Source organism: Bufo gargarizans, chromosome 2, assembly GCF_014858855.1.
Source record: "Bufo gargarizans isolate SCDJY-AF-19 chromosome 2, ASM1485885v1, whole genome shotgun sequence".
Lineage (NCBI taxonomy): Eukaryota > Metazoa > Chordata > Amphibia > Anura > Bufonidae > Bufo > Bufo gargarizans.
Genome location: NC_058081.1, coordinates 398,945,977 through 398,968,003, shown reverse-complemented (window position 1 = coordinate 398,968,003; position 22,027 = coordinate 398,945,977). Strand labels below are relative to the sequence as shown.

At 43.4% G+C, this 22,027-nt stretch overlaps 1 protein-coding gene across 2 annotated transcripts; it reads left to right on the top strand.

Moving 5' to 3' along the window:
* The first annotated feature begins 2,601 nt into the window (after nt 1-2,601).
* On the top strand, nt 2,602-14,200 carry SPRY4 (sprouty RTK signaling antagonist 4). 2 transcript variants are annotated; one of them, XM_044277778.1, is made up of 2 exons: nt 2,602-2,747; nt 10,453-14,200. In XM_044277778.1, exon 2 carries the CDS (start codon nt 10,493-10,495, stop codon nt 11,384-11,386), a length of 894 nt encoding a protein of 297 aa, XP_044133713.1. In that variant the 5' UTR covers nt 2,602-2,747; nt 10,453-10,492; the 3' UTR covers nt 11,387-14,200. The 2 variants fall into 2 exon arrangements, with proteins under 2 accessions (XP_044133713.1, XP_044133712.1); XM_044277777.1 differs by lacking the exon at nt 2,602-2,747 and adding an exon at nt 9,258-9,399.
* The last annotated feature ends 7,827 nt before the right edge of the window (nt 14,201-22,027 follow it).

The window sequence follows — 22,027 nt, the reverse complement described above, 5'->3', positions numbered from 1 at the left end:
ATCAAGCACAGCGCCGTACATCGTATAGTGGCTGTGCTTGGTATTGAACTCAGCCCCATTCACTTTAATGGGGCTCATCTGTACTAGGCCATGTTACCTATGAATGTGAGATCACATGGCCTAGGCCCTAGGCAAAGCTGGAAAAGGCCGTAGTGCTTCTCAAAGAGCTAGTCGGCGGGGGGTCGCAGCCATCAGATACTGATGGCCTATCCGGAAGATAGGTCATCAGTAAAAATTAAAAGAACTCTCGGAAAAACCCCTTTAACAGGGTCCGTCTAGGATTCTATAAGCGTTTCCGGGGTTTTGAATAAATACAATGGCAGCGCCATTCTTCCTGTCAAAAATATGGGAACCCCAATAAACACCATGAAAAGTAACGGGGTCTATTAGGATTCATGGGTGAATGACAGAAAAAAAAACTGTAGTTTTGTTTCTTTTTTTTTTTTTTTTACATCTGATCCTATGTATCACTTAAAGTGCGAATAAAAAGCTGTGTAATATCTTGCCAAGGACGGTGCGCATAAAGAGCTGCGGAATATCTTGCCAATAACAGTGTGGATAAAGAGCTGCGGAATATCTTGCCAATGACAGTGCGGATAAAGAGCTGCGGAATATCTTGCCAATAACAGTGTGGATAAAGAGCTGCGGAATATCTTGCCAATGACAGTGCGGATAAAGAGCTGCGGAATATCTTGCCAATGACAGTGCGGATAAAGAGCTGCGGAATATCTTGCCTATGACAGTGCGGATAAAGAGCTGCGGAATATCTTGCCAAGGACGGTGCGGATAAAGAGCTGCGGAATATCTTGCCAATGACAGTGCGGATAAAGGGCTGCGGAATATCTTGCCTATGACAGTGCGGATAAAGAGCTGCGGAATATCTTGCCTATGACAGTGCGGATAAAGAGCTGGGGAATATCTTGCCAATGACAGTGCGGATAAAGAGCTGCGGAATATCTTGCCTATGACAGTGCGGATAAAGAGCTGCGGAATATCTAGGCTATGACAGTGTGGATAAAGAGCTGCTGAATATCTAGCCTATGACAGTGCGGATAAAGAGCTGGGGAATATCTTGATGACAGTGCGGATAAAATGCTGGGGAATATCTTGATGACAGTGTGGATAAAGAGCTGCGGAATATCTTGCCTATGACAGTGCGGATAAAGAGCTGCTGGAATAGCTTGCCTATAACAGTGCGGATAAAGAGCTGCAGAATATCTTGCCTATGACAGTGCGGATAAAGAGCTGCGGAATATCTTGCCTATGACAGTGCGGATAAAGAGCTGCGGAATATCTTGCCAAGCACGGTGCGAATAAAGAGCTGCAGAATATCTTGCCTATGACAGTGCGGATAAAGAGCTGCAGAATATCTTGCCTATGACAGTGCGGATAAAGAGCTGCGGAATATCTTGCCTATGACAGTGCGGATAAAGAGCTGCGGAATATCTTGCCTATGACAGTGCGGATAAAGAGCTGCGGAATATCTTGCCTATGACAGTGCGGATAAAGAGCTGCGGAATATCTTGCCTATGACAGTGCGGATAAAGAGCTGCGGAATATCTTGCCTATGACAGTGCGGATAAAGAGCTGCTGAATATCTTGCCAAGGACGGTGCGGATAAAGAGCTGCTGAATATCTTGCCATTCACTCTGAACTAAGTTTCCCACAAGCTAGATGAAGGATAAAACCATTCTGGCAATTGAGTGCATGTTTCATTTGGTGTGAATCATCTCCTCAGCCAAATACATGTCTGCCCTACACAACCCCTGGAGGAAAACACACAATCACAATCCAGGTCTTACTGTCCGGATAGCATTTCCATGCAGTGTAAATGATTTCATAGCATATCCGCGCCAGCATCACCGAGACAATGAATACCATGACGAGGACTAACTATTGGGCCTGTCATTTGCACAGTCCTTGTCAATGGAAAGTGGCACACAGTGATACATGGCAGGGATGCATGTTATTCAGGCGCCTGCAGCTGTCATGACCAGAGGAGACTTGTCACCAGAGAGGACATATATGGAGTAGGGGGTCAATCTCGTCCCCATTGACTCCCTACCAGGGGAATCAATTCTACAGGCACAGGCTGAGATCAGGCAGTGCCCTAGTGACGGGCGAGGGCTACCTACTGCTGCCAGGTAGCTCTCACTGATCTAATGGCGTTCACATGATGCGGCAGTCTCTGCAAGGCTTCTAATGCCGCACTGACACGATGCACACTAGATGGGCTCATCTGCCTTCCATATAGCCCAATGAATGCAGGCGCTCCCTCCTTCCTCCCCCCTCCCCCTCTATTCCTCCAGGGCCTGCAATACACGCGCGGTTTATTCAGCTGACTCCCATTCATAAAACACAGTCAATGCACAGGTTAGGTTCCGGTCTCCATTCATAAAGGAACGGAATCAGGTTCTGCGCAAGCGCACTTCCGCACTGCGCCCACCCCATTCATAAGAATCGTGCGGAGGGGAGGGGAGAAGGGCGCCTGCGCGCTGGCCTCTTCCCTCCCATTCATAAGAAGTGTGTGGGATTGAGGCGCATGCGCAGTGGGGCTTATCCCTCCCATTCATAAAAAAGCCATTTTCCCAGGGAGTTGCAACATCGAAAGCGAAAAGGGAGCTGACAGTAGAGGAGCTATGCAGCCTGGATCAGCAGGACTTGTGCCGAGGATTCCCATGTTCACAGCTACGGACATTCTGACAATGTGGGATCATTGAGACATGAGCCTTGCTGCAGCTTAACAGGTAAGAATGTCCCTTAGATTATTTCTGTGCATTTATGCAGGGATGTTGGTGGTCAGCGCAGGGGGTCCTCTCTGCTGTGAGGACTGGGGGTCTCTTGTGGCGATCTGTCATGGGGGGAAGGGTGCAGTGCTCTCCTGCACTGGATGCAATCACAGTTGCCTAGGGGGATTGATGTCAGGAGGAAAGACTGCCTGGTGATGAGAATAGCCATTCCCAGCTGGGAGCCTGCCCAGTCTTAGCCCATGTCCCCCGATCCTTAGATCAGTAACCCCTATAGTGTTCTCTCACGGTGAGTGCAGGTGACATCCGATGGCCTACATGCAGAATTCTAGCATCTTTCCCCACTCCATCCATGAATTGTTTTCGATGGGATTGGGAGCGATCGAGCTGTCAGAGGGCCCTGGCATGCGATCGGCGGAGTGAGGTCCCGTCAGTGCTGCATTATCTCTGGGCAGCAGTCATGGATTTCTGCTGTGCACCCCCAGATCCTGCAGCCCTCTGTGGGGGGATCGGGGACTGGAGAGTGTTAGGCTTCAGGAGAGAAGGCCTAGACGCCTTCCTGCCAGTGCTGCAGCCAGGACTGGGGGCTTTCTCCATCTGATGACCACCTATAGTATCTCTAGCCTATATCTGCACGAGCTGGGTGTGATCACATAGAAGAGCTGATGAAATGGTGGCCATTCTGTATGGCAGACCAGATGTATAGAAAGATATGGCGTATGTCATCTGCCTGTGTCTATGGGATTAGTCCCTTCTTAGAAAATCCCCAGCAGATGCTGTTTTTGCAGACCTTATCTCCAGTTAATGTTTAAGCGTTTACAAATGGCGGCTGCACAGCTCATTTAAAGGGCTATTGCGTCTTCTTACGAGGATGTACCCTGTCCATAGGGTGAGCTCTGGCAGGGAAGGGTTAAATAGGCAATGGCACATTTACCAGCTCGTGTTCTTTATGAGGCTTCACGGTTAGTTTCTATGGTGCAGTACAGATTAAGAGAGAAAAAACATTGCCTCCAATGCGCTGTCAGTGCCAGGTCGTGCCAGTTGGAGTGCGGTCATGGGGCAGTCATTGTGCAAAATTAGACACATTTTCTTGAAAAAAAAAAAAAAGACCAAACGAGTGATTGTCTTTTGTAGATTATGATTTCACGATCTGTGCCATAGTACTACTACACAGATATAGGATGCCATATGCCCACGTACTTGATAGAAATAGGGAGGGCAATAATGGCGATTCGTATTGGATTTTGATATTAACTCTTGACGATTGTAATATCGGAAGGCTGATTAATTGGCGACTGTTACCCTGCATTTTCGCCATTCGTAATCACAATCGTGTAGTAACTCATCCACTCAGCATATAGCTAATTATAGAGCCATTGAAGGCATCATTTACTGCGGCTGCCCTGCCATTATCCTGAGCACAGATTCATTCATGAGCTTTTACTGGGTTTTTCATAGTAAGCATTTTTTCCTTCGTTACTGATGCCAAGAGTTCGCCTTGGTGAAATCCCTGGTAAGTCATTTAACAGCGGGAATATTCAGCTTTTTATAGGAATGGTCACTGATGACAACAAGGCAATTTAATAGATACGTATATATTTTTTTTTTTCTGTAGTTTTCATGTTGTGGTGCTGGTTCTATTTTTATTTTAGCTGCTGTATTTAAAGGGGTATTGTTACTTCAGCAAGTGGCATTTATCATGGCACTTACTAATGTATTGTGATTGTCCATATTGCTTCCTTTGCTGGCTGGATTCATTTCTCCATCATATTATACACTGCCCGTTTTCAGGGGTTATGGCCACCAGTGCAGCACAGATGCAAGGTGGTCGGGACGGGATCTGCTGCATGTGTCCCTGTCGGGACGGGATTTGCTGCATGTGTCCCTGTGCGCGCTCCCGGCCACCAGGGAAGCTCTAGTAGATATTATGAGTATGGTATTGCTTTCGTCAGGCATTCATTGATATATTTTATAGTATGTTGTCATGGTGTATGCAATAAAAACGGCATGATCTAGCAGAATAGGAACTTCCGTGATATCTATCATCGACCTCTCCCATCTGTTCTATTAGACCATAAGGACATCCTAGTCCAAGGGACTGCGAGTTCTTGTAGGCACCATTATCTCAATGCGGCAGGCTGGCTGTTAATTAGGTTTGCATCTAGCAGGTAACATGGAAGTCCCATTTTGCTCCAGCATCTGGGCTGTGATGAATGACAATTAGCAGATAGTTGCGGTATGATGTTCAATGGGGGATGTTTCTTTCTTATCTAGGTCTGCAGATTATCAGTCATCTGCTAAAAGGATGTGGATGTGTCAGAGCTGTCATAGCCCTACCTGATTGACTAGTCCAGAGGAGGAAGTGGGCAATTAGCTGCAGGGTTCTAGTCCTCTTTGGTAAAGCAGATATGTAGATGAGAGCAGCCATACAGGGCCTGGCATACATCCGGCACATGAACCCATCACCCTACCATCTGTTGATAGGTTTGAAGTGACCTGTACGCATAGTGGATGCCATGTCTTCTTACATTTCATCCAGTGTTACAAATTCTATGATGTCCTTGAAGTCACACGTTACCAAAGGCATTTCATTTTTACTTTGTCGTGTATTATCCGTAGTAGTATTTTACTCCAGTTTCTAATATTTTCCAAATTGCTTCACCTTATCAAAGCCATGCTACCCATCGATGGACTGTAGCAGCATTATTAGGGGGAAACAATGCTGAAAAGGTTAAATTGATAGTGGATAATCTCACATTTACAATCTCTACACGCCCAAAGTCTGCATGTTTTAAATGTGGTTTTTTAGTTTTTTTTGCGGATGTCACTCTATGCATTGCGAAGGGTAAAATCTGTGTTGAAAATCCGCAGCAGGAATGGGCCCGCTGTGATTTACAATGGTCATTATGATATGCCGCACACTTGTGGGTGTTAACAGAATGAACAGGACTAACATGTCTGGCGGCTTTTTACAGGGGGCAGCACCTGGGTATGTTAGGGGTTGCGGGGGCACCTATGGGCACTCGGCTTTAACAGCTGTGGCTGCAGGGTGAGCCTCAGCTTGTAAAGCGCTGAAATGCTTTTCAGTCACCTGTTTTGTCATGAGCCCAGCGTGTTGCATATGTAATCGATCAGAACACAGTCGCCTCATCAACATAATGAGAAATGGCTTCCTGTTTTTGTAGCTCAGTGAAAACCTATTACACTGTTGGCAACTGAGATGAAGGAGGTTATATTCTGCTGTACTGAATTATTCATCTTCTGTTAGGTGTCGCTATCAAACACCCTGTGACCATGGACAGCTGGGCGAGCAGAGGTCCAGCTCCTCTCCCCAGATATACTGCAGCCTGCACGCTGCTGCCTTTTATGTTTCCATCATTGATCTTTCACACTCGCGTTTGGTGCGGATCTGTCATGGATCTGTACAGACCTATCTGTTCAGCTAATACAGCCGTCTGCATCTGTTCAGAACGGATCCGTTTGCATTATCTTTAACATTGCCAAAACGGAGGAAGGATCCGTTTTTTTTATTGTGCCAGATTGTGTCAGTGAAAACAGATCCGTCCCCATTGACTTACATTGTGTGCCAGGACAGATCCGTTTGGCTCATTTTCGTCAGACGGACACCAAAACGCTGCAAACGCTGGTGTCCGGCTCCAAAGCGGAATGGAGACGGAACTAAGGCAAACTGATGCATTCTGAGCGGATCCTTTTCCATTCAGAATGCATTAGGGAAAAACTGATCCGTTTTGCACTGCTTGTGAGAGCCCTGAACGGATCTCACAAACGGAAAGCCAAAACGCCAGTGTGAAAGTAGCCTTAGAGAAAAGGAATATAAAATTCTAACTTTCCCAGATATGTAGTCAAAGAGAATATCTATCTATCTATCAATCTATCTATCTACATTATCTCATATCTATAAGTCTCATCTATCTATCTATAATCTGTCTAATAACTATCTATATATCTACATTCTCGTATCTATCTATCTACATTATCATCTATCTATCGTATGTATCTATCTATCTATCTACATTATATCATATCTATATGTCTCATCTATCTATCTATAATCTGTCTAATATCTATCTATATATCTACATTCTCATATCTATCTATCTACATTGTCTAATATCTATCTATCTACATTATCTGATATCTATGTCTAATCTATCTATAATCTGTCTAATATCTATATATCTACATTATCTCATATCTATATGTCTCATCTATCTATCTGATATCTATCTATAATCTATTTACCTATCTACATTATCTCATATCTATCTACATTATCTCATATCTATCTACATTATCTCATATCTATCTATCTACAGTATCTCATATCTATCTATCTACATTCTCATATCTATCTATCTACATTCTCATATCTATCTACATTATCTCATATCTATCTATCTACATTCTCATATCTATCTACATTCTCATATCTATCTACATTCTCATATCTATCTACATTCTCATATCTATCTACATTCTCATATCTTTCTACATTCTCATATCTATCTACATTCTCATATCTATCTACATTATCTCATATCTATCTATCTACATTCTCATATCTATCTATCTACATTCTCATATCTATCTATCTACATTCTCATATCTATCTATCTACATTATCTCATATCTATCTATCTACATTCTCATATCTTTCTACATTCTCATATCTATCTACATTCTCATATCTATCTACATTATCTCATATCTATCTTTCTACATTCTCATATCTATCTACATTCTCATATCTATCTACATTATCTCATATCTATCTATCTACATTCTCATATCTATCTATCTACATTCTCATATCTATCTATCTACATTCTCATATCTATCTATCTACATTCTCATATCTATCTATCTACATTATCTCATATCTATCTATCTACATTCTCATATCTTTCTACATTCTCATATCTTTCTACATTCTCATATCTATCTACATTCTCATATCTATCTACATTCTCATATCTATCTACATTATCTCATATCTATCTTTCTACATTCTCATATCTTTCTACATTCTCATATCTATCTACATTCTCATATCTATCTACATTATCTCATATCTATCTATCTACATTCTCATATCTTTCTACATTCTCATATCTATCTACATTCTCATATCTATCTACATTCTCATATCTATCTACATTCTCATATCTTTCTACATTCTCATATCTATCTACATTCTCATATCTATCTACATTATCTCATATCTATCTATCTACATTCTCATATCTATCTATCTACATTCTCATATCTATCTATCTACATTCTCATATCTATCTATCTACATTATCTCATATCTATCTATCTACATTCTCATATCTTTCTACATTCTCATATCTATCTACATTCTCATATCTATCTACATTATCTCATATCTATCTTTCTACATTCTCATATCTATCTACATTCTCATATCTATCTACATTATCTCATATCTATCTATCTACATTCTCATATCTATCTATCTACATTCTCATATCTATCTATCTACATTCTCATATCTATCTATCTACATTCTCATATCTATCTATCTACATTATCTCATATCTATCTATCTACATTCTCATATCTTTCTACATTCTCATATCTTTCTACATTCTCATATCTATCTACATTCTCATATCTATCTACATTCTCATATCTATCTACATTATCTCATATCTATCTTTCTACATTCTCATATCTTTCTACATTCTCATATCTATCTACATTCTCATATCTATCTACATTATCTCATATCTATCTATCTACATTCTCATATCTTTCTACATTCTCATATCTATCTACATTATCTCATATCTATCTACATTATCTCATATCTATCTATCTACATTCTCATATCTTTCTACATTCTCATATCTATCTACATTATCTCATATCTATCTATCTACAGTATCTCATAGCTTTCTATCTACATTCTCATATCTATCTATCTACATTATCTCAAATCTATCTTGTATCTACCTACCTATCTATCGGTCATTCCAGTTATCCCTTGATATTGCTGTATAACTAGGCAGATTTGTAGCTTGACAGAAATGACTATTCAGTTACTATTCTAGTTTATTTTGTTTTCATAAGGAAATCCTGTTTAACGACTCTGACACTTCTTTGCGTTCCTTTCTGCACTTGTTATGACACTGGCAAACCCCCTACCCTTTAGTATATGAAGCAGTAGTTTGTGTACAGACTTGTCACATCGAGACCTTACCTATGTTATTCTTTACTGTACTGTTTTCCTCTGATGCTCCGGTAAGTTTAATCCCACATGTGCACTTCCCCTTTAAGTGGTTCTCAAACAGTGCTTACAAACAAAAAGTCGCTCGACAAGGAAGCACTACGTCTCATAGAAAACAATGTGCACTTTCTAAATTGGAGCCGGGCCGTATCCGCTCTTTGATTTAAGCTTAGTTGCTTCCTGTGCTCTTTTGACTTGCATAGCTGTTGGGTAACTGGATAGATTCCAGTTCTGAACTGCTCTCTTTCGATGAAATCAGAAACTAAAGCAACACAACAGAGTCAGCCATTCTGTGAAACTGTGCTTGCTGCTTGGAGTTGGTATGAAGAAAATGCTGGCTGTTAGATGAGTTGCGGACATGTGCACATCTGTACAGAGGTAGTGTAACTATGCGAGTGGGGGTCTCATTTAATCATCTTTTGTAGCCGGTGTTTTTCAGCAGTTGTTTTCTGTGCAGGCTGTCTGTATTTTATGTCACTTGTCATAGTCATGTGTTGGTGTTTTGCTATGGTTGTATACAAGTAATGTAGTTAGGGCCCATCCATGTGCTTTTTTGTGGCTAACACACACTGACCCATTCATTTCTATCTTCTGTGGATCCTTATGGCCTTTCTGCAAATTATAGGACGTCCTATTCCTGTCTGTATTGCATTTCTATTACTGGGAGTGAGAAAATAATGGAATGCACTATATGTGGACATGACTGTGTGCATGAGCCTTTATGTACATGTTGCAAGTATACTTGTATGGCTGTTAGACAAGTATACTTGTGTGGACTAGTTTAGAACAAGGCGTTTTAGTGGAGTTGACCTGCCAACTGTTAAATCGATGCAACCAATTAAGCATTTATTTATCCAGTCACTACAGAGTTAATCAAATCATTGCTTCACTATAATAGTGTATTGCAGTTGAAACCATACAAATGGCCAAATGTTTCAGTCCATACTGTGTGCCCAGCCAACAAATTGCAAGTGGGTGTCTCGTAAAATACAGTAAAAAAAAACCACTTTGTGTGGGCAAAGTTATCTCCTGAGCTCATTAACGGCCTATACATTCTGCCAGTGAGGCCAGATTGACTTATCTCTCCCGATTTGGCTAAACTTCCGGTCTCTCCATGGCCTGTGTTTGGCTGTCTATGGTTATATGTGTCGCATTTCACAGTACAGTCCTAGTTTCCAATAATTGATCTAACATGAATACAAATTGAAGGCTGGAGATTTGGGCCTAATTTAATGAGATGCAATGTTAGTAATCATTAGACTGTTCTGGAGACCTAAGCACAATGTGCCTCTAGATAGATGGATTCATTGTTTATGTCTCGTTTTCCTATGTGACAGCAGAATGGGAATTATGTTGCTTTACAAAATCCCCAAATCACTTGTCTTAATATGTCAGAAGTTGTTAAAAAGATATTCTTGTTTTGTCTTTCAGATTTTCTAAGAGATACTCATATCAATCAGAGAGTAGGCCAATGGATTCCAGGATTCCTCACAGCATCACTGTTGTGCCCAATGCAGTCATGGTGCAGCCTCTGCTGGATGGGCGAGTTCCATATGGGAGGTTGCAGCACCCTCTTACCATCCTGCCTATCGATCAGATGAAAACCACTCATCTTGAAAATGATTACATTGACAACCCAGCTCTTAGCCAGCTGGCCAGTCAGAAACTCAGTAGGAGTCCTCATGAGCCAATTCTTGTCAATCAACATTTGCAGAGGTGTGAGGCTGATATCACCCACCCTTGGATATCATTCAGCGGGCGTCCCAGCTCAATTAGCAGCAGCAGTAGCACTTCTTCAGATCAGAGACTTTTGGATCACATGGCTCCACCTCCAGTGGTGGATCAGTCACCACCCAGGGCAGTAAGGATACAGCCTAAGGTCATCAATTGTAAGCCTCAGGATGTCAAAGGTCCTGTGGCCCAAGAACTAGACAAGCACTATCTACTTTGTGAGGCCTGTGGTAAATGCAAATGCAAAGACTGTACTACCCCACGGACCTTACCTTCATGCTGGGTTTGCAACCAGGAATGTCTTTGCTCAGCACAGAATCTGGTCAATTACTCAACTTGTATGTGTCTGGTCAAGGGAGTCTTCTACCACTGCACCAACGAAGATGATGAAGGCTCCTGTGCAGATCACCCATGTTCCTGCTCTCACTCTAACTGCTGTGCTCGCTGGTCTTTCATGAGTGCCTTATCGTTGGTCCTTCCTTGCTTGCTTTGCTATCTTCCAGCCACTGGGTGCGTTCAACTTTCTCAGAAATGCTATGACCAGGCAAGTCGACCTGGTTGTCGGTGCAAAAATACAAACAGTGTCGTGTGCAAAGCACCAGAAGCAGTCTGCAGACCAGAGAAGCCATTCTGAGACTGAGGGTGTTTTATGAATTTTGTTACAAAGATGCATCATGCAGGAAAAATGAAAGACTCCAAACAGAATATCCTCACCTGAGGCTTTAACTTCAGATTTCTTAAATGAGGGGGTCGAGCAATGCTTAGTATTACACAAAGGGAGAGGAGGGAATGCAGATTGTGTATTGCTGTTGCTGCTGCGAACCATTTCCAAATCCTGTGTGCTTACTCGATGGCCATGGGAGATATCTTGAAGCTACTAGCTACCTGTATTTTATCTACAGCTACCATTAGGAAATGAGATTTGTGCTTCTCAGTTAGCATGGAAGCTCGCCAGCTCCAGTTCTTCCTCACAAGCTTCTCCCTGAAAGTTTCAGTATGCAGCTCAATTCCACCTCCATGGATGTGCGAGGGCTCTGCTGCCATTTTGTTATGTAACATTTTTGTGTCTGTGGTTTATTGCTGTTTTTGTATTTTTATATACTGTACATGTATTACTTTCCCTATACAAGTATTTTTATATTTTTGGCTAATGAAGGCAGTTAGGAGATAAGAGTGCCAAGGGTACTAATGCAATCAACATGGTGGCTACATGGAGCCTTCTTCCTCCTCTGTGTTGAATATGTTCCTCCCTGCCTATCATTAGCCAGCCATGCTGCCCTTTTCTAACACTCCTGTTTATGGGAAAACTGTCTTCTACCAGTCCCCCTCCATCAACATATAAAACATTCGTATTTCAAGAAGTCATTGGTTAAACCTTCTAATGACAAGGGAGACATCCCAGCAATGGCAGCACTGGGCCACCTCTTAGTGCATGGCAGGAGCTAGTGCTGCTCTACTGCTGGAAGTATAAGAGCACAATACCCATTTTGTAACCAGAGACAACAAAAGCATAGTGTTCAGGAAAGAGCATAACACGGAGGAACGTGAATCCATCACCCAATCAAAAAAAATCTGACTTCATTTTCATTAAGTGTCATTATTATGGGGATTGATAACTGCATGTTAACTTTATTTGTTTCCTTTGCTGCTGCTCTCTACCTTGGCCCTATTGTAAAATGGCACCCTGTATATCTGTGTAAATATACATAGAGAGATACAAAAAGTCTATTTTAGTGTTCTATATCTACCGGGGTAAGGTCAGCGGAGCTATGGGGAAATTCACCCATGTGTGTTGCTGTGGTTGTACTATTTTTCTGTTTTCTATATAATTATATCTGTATGATTACTTACATTATGACTGGTTGCTCGCTCACATAAGAGTGAATTCTGGCATCCCTTTTACAGCAACCAGCCATCGTTTTCGGCAATTAATAGGTGCTAGTCTCACTAAAATATCATGTAGGTTATGTGTTACAGGGGGAACATCATTAGCATATGGCTCATTTACATAGAATTGTTGCATTGAAACCTCTTTTTTCTTTTGTGTCATGTCACAAAACCCATAAGGGATAATGGTACAGGATGTGACAACCCTTCATTCACCTTCCCAGTGACAACTCACATAGCAGCTTTTTAAGCAAGTGACTCAAAAATAATATATTATCTACACGGGTCACTTTTAAGTTTTTCCTTGTATTATTCTTCTTCGGAACTGCTGCAAATCTAGCACTTTGTCATATTTATTTGTTTTTTTAATTTAAATAGCAGGATGGAAAACTTTTGTGTAACGAAGGTACTTACACCCTTCATGTCTGGCAGTTTTGCATGAAGTTTCCCCTGTAGAGCAGCAATCTGCTTTGGTATTGAGATCTTTGCTGAATGTGTGTTGATTTGGGCAGATTTCTCGTGGTTTGATTATTACATTACTGTTCCACCCTAAACAATAAGTCTATTTCCTTTAGTGACTTTGTGCCAATGATAAACGCTACCAATTATAGGGTCCTTGTCGCATACTCCTTTTCAGATATGTGGCTACAGTGCAATCAATTGGCCATATGAACTGGAACCTAAAAAGTGATACTTTAGTGCCAAACTTCAGTATTCCCCTTTCTAACATGGTGTTCGTTACATACAATCACAGGCTGTCATTATTAAACAGAAATGCTAAAATTAAAGCCAGCCATGTACATAGGATTGCTGTTGGCCAAATGAACGTTCAGCCTATAGCAGTCTCCCGACTGCCCCATACACGTGCATCTGCGGCTCGCCACATGTATGGGCTCTGAAGGGGGAGTAGAGAGAAATCAGACCCCTCTGGCAGCAACTTCCCTGAGAACTTAAGGACCAGACATGTTGAAACCTAACTTGCCCAATCCTTCCCATTGCCAAGTTTGGAGGCCGCAATACAGATGGTTGGCTGGTCCTGCCAAAATCAGCAAATTTGGCTGATGTTTCTGTAATGTCTATAAGCCGGATTAAGTCAGTCACCTCAAGGTTAACTATAATAAGCTAATCTGTAAAATAAGTAATAGTAAATCATGTTATTTGTCAACATTTTAGTTCTCTTTATGAGGATTTTTATTTATTTTTTATTTTTTGAGAATTCAATTTCTGTATTTACGTTTCACCCCAGGTAATAACTGTAGGTGCAGAAGCCATATGCAATTAGCTTCACTTCTGACATTTTGTTACAGCTTCCACTAAGCAGACAATACTAAGAATGGCTGATTTGAAATTTCTTCCCTTACCTGTGTTCAGAGGGGGCAGATATTTTGCAAATCAAACCATCATATCCTGATTATATATCCATCTACAGGTATATGGCTTAGGGTACTTTCACACTAGCGTTTTTGTTTTCCGGTATTGAGTTCCGTCATAGGGGCTCAATACCTGAAAAGAACCATCAGTTTTATCCCCATGCATTCTGAATGGAGAGCAATCCGTTCAGGATGCATAAGTTCAGTCCCTTTTATGTTTTTTGGACGGAGAAAATACCACAGCATGCTGCAGTTTTATCTGCAGCCAAAAATACTGATCACTTGCCGGATCCGGCATTAATTTACATTGAAGTGTATTAGTGCCTATTCGGCATTAAAGGGGTTCTGCAGTTAGTTTTAACTGATGATCTATCCTCTGGATAGATCATCAGCATCTGATCAGCTGTTTGAGAAGGCAGCGGCGCCGCGGCCTTCTCACTGTTTACCGCTGGCCCAGTGATGTCACGACTAGTATCAACTAGCGTGGGCGGGGCTAAGCGCCATTCAAGTGAACAGAGCTTAGCCCCGCCCACGCTAGTTGATACTAGTCGTGATGTCACTGGGCCAGCAGTAAACAGTGAGAAGGCCGCGTTGCTACTATAGCGCCACTGCCTTCTCCAACAGCTGATCGGCGGGGGTCCCGGGTGTCGGACCCCCGCCGATCAGATGTTGATGATCTATCCAGAGGATAGCTCATCAGTTGAAACTAAATGCAGAACTCCTTTAAGTGTTCCGGCAAAACTGATCCGGCATTTACAAATGCAAAAAATAAAATAAAAATTTAGACAGATCCGTTTTTCCGGATGACACTGGAGAGACGGATCCAGTATTGCAATGCATTTGTCAGACGGATCCGCATCTGGATCCGTCTGACAAATGCCATCATCTTGCGTCTGGATTGCTGGATCTGCCTACCGGAATCCTCTGCCGCAAGTGTGAAAGTAGCCCTATTGATTCAGTGTGAGCCATTCTAATTCTAGAAGCATATGACACGATTGTCCTACATTCTAGTGAATTGCTTGGTTGGTTAAGCTCCTAAAATGACTGCTCCCCTGCCTATAGGTACCCTATGGCCTTACATGGTTTTGGTTTTAAGCTTAAAATTTAAAAAGTTGTAATTAGGAATCAAACTTTTATTTATTGCTGTAATTATAATTATTAAGTTGGTGGCTAAACAAATTGGGTAAAGAAAATGCCATTGTCCATAACCAATGTGCAATTTGTTCACAAACACCAGTAAAACGTGTCTCTGTTCAAGATGTTTTGTTGAAAAGATTCACTCCATGGAAGAAATGTATACGCTGAATTGTTTCATTTGTATAGAATATTTATTTTGAAGCTCTATTTTAATAGTATTTATTTTAGAAAGTCTACTATTGTAAGAGTTCTTCTGTTTGTGAAGAAAAACACAAGTTAAAAACTGAATGTACTGAACTAGAAATATATAAATATATATATAAATATAATTATATATTGTTGAATATACCAAACGGCTCCTGTAGTTTCTTGGGTTTCACTGTTGGTTTCTGACTCTTCATACACTTGCACAATATTCATACACATTAGAATGTGTTGCATGTAGTGATAACTTTATGCTTGGCTTTAAAGGACACTTTCATCCACATTATTTTTTATCATTTATTAACAGCCTATATGTAAATATTTTATAGAGATATATATTTTTATTTTCTGAAGATGACTAGATGGTTTTCTGAATATAATACACTCCATATATTCTACTTCCCGTTCTAGCTCTTTAACTTCCTCTTGGTTCGGACTTTTAGCACAGCAAACCATACTGCTTAACTTAGCCATCCATCACTGCGACCAGAGAGACTCCCTCCGCCCGTATTGACTCAGAGCATCACACATTACACTGATCAATGCAATGCTCTTCATAATCTAGGCCTATCAAGAGATAGAGCTGCCCTAATTCTGTATGTACTTTTATCAGAAGGATTACCCTTCAGATAACATCTTCCTCTCACAGCAGCAGTAAACTGGCAGTGGATTACCTATCTGTTTAGAGACATACCTATCTGTTGACTGCTACAGAAGGCCATTATTTTTTACTTAATTTTCAATGGTATAGGACTGCTGAAAACACAGCCAAAATTGTGTTTTCTATGAATATTGAATTTAAAGAGGAAGTGTCACTTTTTAAATGGGTTGTCTAATGAAATGAATGTCTTTATGGTGGGATGTCATACGGGCAGGTCCCCAGCTTTGGACCCCCTTCTAAAGTCAAAAAAGAGAGAAACTATGAAAGAGCATTTATCATTCTAAGGGTCCAATAACACATCCGTATGTGTTTTGCGGATCCGCAAAACCCGGACACCGGCAATGTGCGTTTCCGCATTTTGCGGACCACACATCACCGGCACTCTCATAGAAAATGCCTTTTCTTGCCCGCAATTGCGGACAAGAAAAGGACATGTTCTATTCTTTTGCGGAACGGAATGCGGACAGCACATTCCGGCCCCGTTGAAAATGAATGTGTCCGCACCTGCGGAACAGATGCAGACCCATTTTGTGGATATATGAATGGGCCCTAACAAATCCTTCCCATCCACGCATTTCCTACTTGGCAATTACCGTAATTTAAATCCAGATTTCGCTTACAGCCATACATATAACGCCAATGAATTGAGCTGAGCAGGCTGTCTTCTATTTCAAAATGGGATATCGTACTGAGACAACCCCAAGTGTATACTATTAGGGTAAGACCATACATGGTCAAAATGCTGCTGATTATTCTCATGTGGAATTGCTTGCAGAAAGGCATAACAGAAAATAAACCTATCAATCATCGTCAGGAGGCGGAGGAGCTCAAGCACAGCAGGCCTCATCGGACTCATCTCTATATCAGCGCTGGCACACGCTGCAAGGTTCAGCATGTGACTACTACAGAAAACAGGTGACAGGTTCCCTTTGAAGAGCAGCTGTCAGCATGAACAACCCTATTAAACCAGCCATAGAGTCTGGCTAAGTTGCTAATCCTGCTAAAGGTGATACCATGATTATGACTCTCTTGATTATGGGCACCAGTTTGTTACACCCTCTTCAGATCCGGTCCCTCACCCCTTCCCTCAGATTGACAGGACTAGTCTTCTATTGCCTGCAGCTGTCCTACCGAAGAGATCTGTATTCTGCCTGTACTGTATCTTCTGGTCTCAACATTTGCTCAGTTATTCTGCTGTTGCTCTCCAAGCAGAGCAGATTCAAAGTGAGCAAGCCATACCTGTCATCTCATGCCTGTGCAGGAGTGTTTCTGCTGCTGGAGCACAGCGGGAGGGTTACTGAGAAAGCGCCAGGACCAGAAGAACAGCGCAGGCAGGACAATACAGCAGCAGGCACTAGAAGACTATACCTGTCAATTTAGTGGAAAGGGGGAGGGATTGAAGCTGAAAGGGGTGTAATAAACTAGTGCTCTGAGCGCTCTGGCCAGCTCCATGGTGCTTCAGTTATGTAATTTGCATATAAACAGAAATGCATTTTCTCAGTAATAAGGTCACAGAGAGTCATAAAAAGGGTATTGTTTATCAGCATGATCAACCCTACCAGGCTGTATGGTTTAATAGGGTTGATCACGCTGACACAATTTCTCCCGTTACTACCTTTTTGGGTAGGCAATCCAAATTGATGTCTAAAGTGTTCCACGTATACTGAATGTCCCCTGGTCCTTTATAAAGTCCTTGGAATCAGTAAATCGTGTGCCAGTTGTTTGTGCTGACCTCACATTTATACATGTAAATGAGATTACCTCCAAGCCGTCTTTCTTCCAAGCTTATCAAGACTATTTTTTTCTAGCTCCTCGTTATAAGAGACCTCCCATCCCATTTAATAATCTAGTTGCCTACCATTGACCCCTTTCTAGTTCTTCTGCATTATTTTTACATTGAGGAGCCCAAAGGTACCCATACATATTAGTCTAAACTTTGGACAATATCAGCCAAAACATTTGCCTGGTAAGAAGTTGGCTGCGTTTGGAATTTTTGTCCAGTAGTCAGAAGAAAGATTTTTCTTTCAAAGAAAAATATTTAATAGAGAAAAGTAAATAACTTCCCCAGAAGTTACACAAGAGTACACAGTTTCATTGAACAACTGTAATGGCCAATATGGACTGAAATGTGTATAGCTATGGCTGTGTCTTTGAATTGTTGACCAGATGTTTGCCTTTTCAACTGCTGATTAATAAACTTCTAATGTGGTCACCTTCAAAATGAATCCTATATAACATAAGATGTTGTCTTTTAAGGGATTTATAGATGAGCAATATCACGCTGAAATAAGGCTACTTTCACACGAGCGTTCGATCGGATCCGTTCTGAACGGATCCGATCATAATAATGCAGACGGAGGCTCCGTTCAGAACGGATCCGTCTGCATTATTTTAGCATATAACAGCTAAGTGTGAAAATAGCCTCGTACGGATCCGTCCAGACTTTCAATGTAAAGTCAATGGGGGACGGATCCGCCTGAAGATTGAGCCATATTGTGGCATCTTCAAACGGATCCGTCCCCATTGACTTACATTGTAAGTCTGGACGGATCCGCACGGCCAGGCGGACACCCGAACGCTGCAAGCAGCGTTCAGCTGTCCGCCTGTCCGTGCGGAGGCGAGCGGAGGCTGAACGCCGCCAGACTGATGCAGTCTGAGCGGATCTGCTCCATTCAGACTGCATCAGGGCTGGACGGCTGCGTTCGGGTCCGCTCGTGAGCTCCTTCAAACGGAGCTCACGAGCGGACCGACGAACGCTAGTGTCAAAGTAGCCTAACAGGTTTCAATCTTTTTGATCACTAGACCAAAGTGGCAGCTTTTTCTAGTATTCACCTTTCACTACAGTGAGGAGACCTTGAGGTCTCTGGAGAAGCACCAGGCACAGCTCCGTTTTCACTGCCACTTTGGTCTAGAAACTGGGGAGCAGGTAAAAGTGGGCTAGCCTTACAATTTTAAATCATAGTAATATAGTTTATAAGGCTGAAAAAAGACATTTGTCCATCCAGTTCGGCCTGTTATCCTGCAAGTTGATCCAGAGGAAGGCAAAAAAAAAAACTGTGAGGTAGAAGCCAATTTTCCTCACTTTAGGGGAATAAAAATTCCTTCCCGACTCCAATCAGGCAATCAGAATAAATCCCTGGATCAACGATCTCTCTCTCTAGTAGCTATAGCCTGTAATATTATTACACTCCAGAAATACATGCAGGCTCCTCTTGAATTCCTTTATTGTACTCACCATCACCACCTCCTCAGGCAGAGAGTTCCATAGTCTCACTGCTCTTACTGTAAAGAATCCTCTTCTATGTTTGTGTACAAACCTTTTCTCCAGACGCAGAGGATGTCCCCTCGTCACAGTCACAGTCCTGGGGATAAACAGATGATGGGAGTGATCTCTGTACTGACCCCTGATATATTTATACATAGTTATTAGATCTCCCCTCAGTCGTCTTTTTTCTAAAGGGAATAGCCCTAATTTTGATAATCTTTCAGGGTACTGTAGTCCACCCAGGGCCGGTGCAAGGATTTTTGCCAATTTTTGCGGAATGGAATTGCGGACCCATACATTTCTATGGGGCCGCACAATGTGCGGCCCCGATCCAGAATTGCGGACCCGGAAACGCAATTCTGGTCCTGAAAAAAATAGAACATGTCCTATTCTTGTCCGCAATAGCGGACAAGAATAGGCATATTCTCTCAGTGCCGGCAATGTGCGGTCCGCAAAATGCAGAGTGCACATTGTCGCTGTCCGTGTTTTGTGGATCTGCAAAACACACGGATGTGTGAATTATCACTCTCTCCCCCCCTCCCTCCCTTGTCACTCTCTTTCCCCCCCTCCCTTGTCACTCTCTCCCCCCCCTCCCTCGTCACTCTCTTCTCCCCCTCCCTCCTTTGTCACTCTCTTCCCCCCTTCCTCCTTTGTCACTCTTTCCCCACTCCTTCCTTTGTCACTCTCTCCCCCCTCCCTCCTTTGTCACTCTCTCCCCCCTCCCTCCTTTGTCACTCTCTCCCCCCTCCCTCCTTTGTCACTCTCTCCCCCCTCTCTCCTTTGTCACTCTCCCCCCACTCCCTCCTTCTTTGTCACTCTCTCCCCCCTCCCTCCTTTGTCACTCTCTCCCCCCTCCCTCCTTTGTCACTCTCTCCCCCCTCCCTCCTTTGTCACTCTCTCCCCACTCCCTCCTTCTTTGTCACTCCCCCCCCTCCTTTGTCACTCTCTCCCCCTCCCTCCTTTGTCACTCTCCCCCCCCTCCTTTGTCACTCTCTCCCCCCCTCCTTTGTCACTCTCCCTCCCTCCTTTGTCACTCTCCCCCCCTCCCTTGTCACTCTCTTCCCCCTCCCTTGTCACTCTCTTCTCCCCCTCCCTCTTTTGTCACTCTCTCCCCCCTCCCTCCTTTGTCACTCTCGCCCCCTCTCCCCCCTTGTCACTCTCATTTTACCCCCCCTCCCTTGTCACTCTCATTTTACCCCCCTCCCTTGTCACTCTCATTCTCCCCCCCTTGTCACTCTCATTCTACCCCCCTCCCTTGTCACTCTCATTCTACCCCCTCCCTTGTCACTCTCATTCTACCCCCTCCTTTGTCACTCTCATTCTACCCCCTCCCTTGTCACTCTCATTCTACCCCCCTCCCTTGTCACTCTCATTCGACCCCCCTCCCTTGTCACTCTCATTCGACCCCCCCTCCCTTGTCACTCTCATTCTACCCCCCTCCTTTGTCACTCTCATTCTACCCCCCCTTCCTTGTCACTCTCATTCTACCACCCCTCCCTTGTCACTGTCTTCTCCCCCCCCCCCTCCCTTGTCACTCCCCCCCTCCCTCCTTTGTCACTCTCTCCCACCCTCCCTCCTTTGACACTCTCTCCCCCCCTCCCTCCTTTGTCACTCTCTCCCCTCCTTTGTCACTCTCTCCCCCCCTCCCTCCTTTGTCACTCTCTCCCACCCTCCCTCCCTTGTCACTCTCTCCCACCCTCCCTCCCTTGTCACTCTCTTCCCCCTCCTTTGTCACTCTCTTCTCCCCCCTCCCTCTTTTGTCACTCTCTCCCCCCTCCCTCCTTTGTCACTCTCGCCCCCTCTCCCCCCTTGTCACTCTCATTCTACCCCCCCTCCCTTGTCACTCTCATTCTACCCCCCTCCCTTGTCACTCTCATTCTCCCCCCTTGTCACTCTCATTCTACCCCCCTCCCTTGTCACTCTCATTCTACCGCCCCTCCCTTGTCACTCTCATTCTACCCCCCATCCCTTGTCACTCTCATTCTACTTCCCCCTTGTCACACTAAGTGAGCACTTCCTGTCAGTCCGACTGGGTACAGGAGGAAACAAAAGCTCCTGTACCGCGGACTGAACAGAGCTCGGCCACGCTACATTAACAACAGCACAGAGCAGGCGCAGGCAAGCTGCGCAGCACTGAGCCGGAGATTCTTCAGAGCGGCAAGCTCTCAGCCGCTCAGGAGGCGCAGCATGAGGGGCGGTGCCGGCCGTCCGGCCGCCCGAACTTGTATAACCAATTTTTTTAAATCGTTTTTACACCTCTGCAAAATGGCGCCCTAGGCGACTGCCTAAGTCGCCTTACTGGTGGCGCCGGCCCTGAGTCCACCCATTCCAGTTATTACTTTAGTTGCCCTCCTCTGAGCCCTCTCCAGCTCTGCTATGTCTGTCTTGTTCACAGGAGCCCAGAACTGTACACAGTACTCCATGTGTGATCTGACTAGTGATTTGTAAAGTGGTAGGACTATGTTCTCATCACGGGCACTATTATCTTATTGGCCTTGCTAGCAGCCACCTGACACTGGTTCCTAGGGATATGCCACCAATGTACATCCTGTGACATCCTGCTTTTTGTAGTGCAGCATTTCTTAAGGCCAAATAGTATTGTTCACCTAACCAGTTAGGTTAGTTTCACACTAGCATTCAGTGAACTGCCTGCTGAAGGGCTCTGGATCCGACATTGCTGGATACTGCCTGAATGCCCGTCGGCCCCATTAACTATAAGAGATCCAGCCACAACCCGGCAAATATGCTGAG

Excerpts from the sequence above, each read along its gene's own strand:
- SPRY4 (XM_044277777.1), top strand. The coding sequence starts at position 9,380 with ATGTGCACATCTGTACAGAG. Across the intron at positions 9,400-10,452 it reads ATGTGCACATCTGTACAGAG|ATTTTCTAAGAGATACTCAT; the intron begins GTAGTGTAACTA and ends TTTGTCTTTCAG.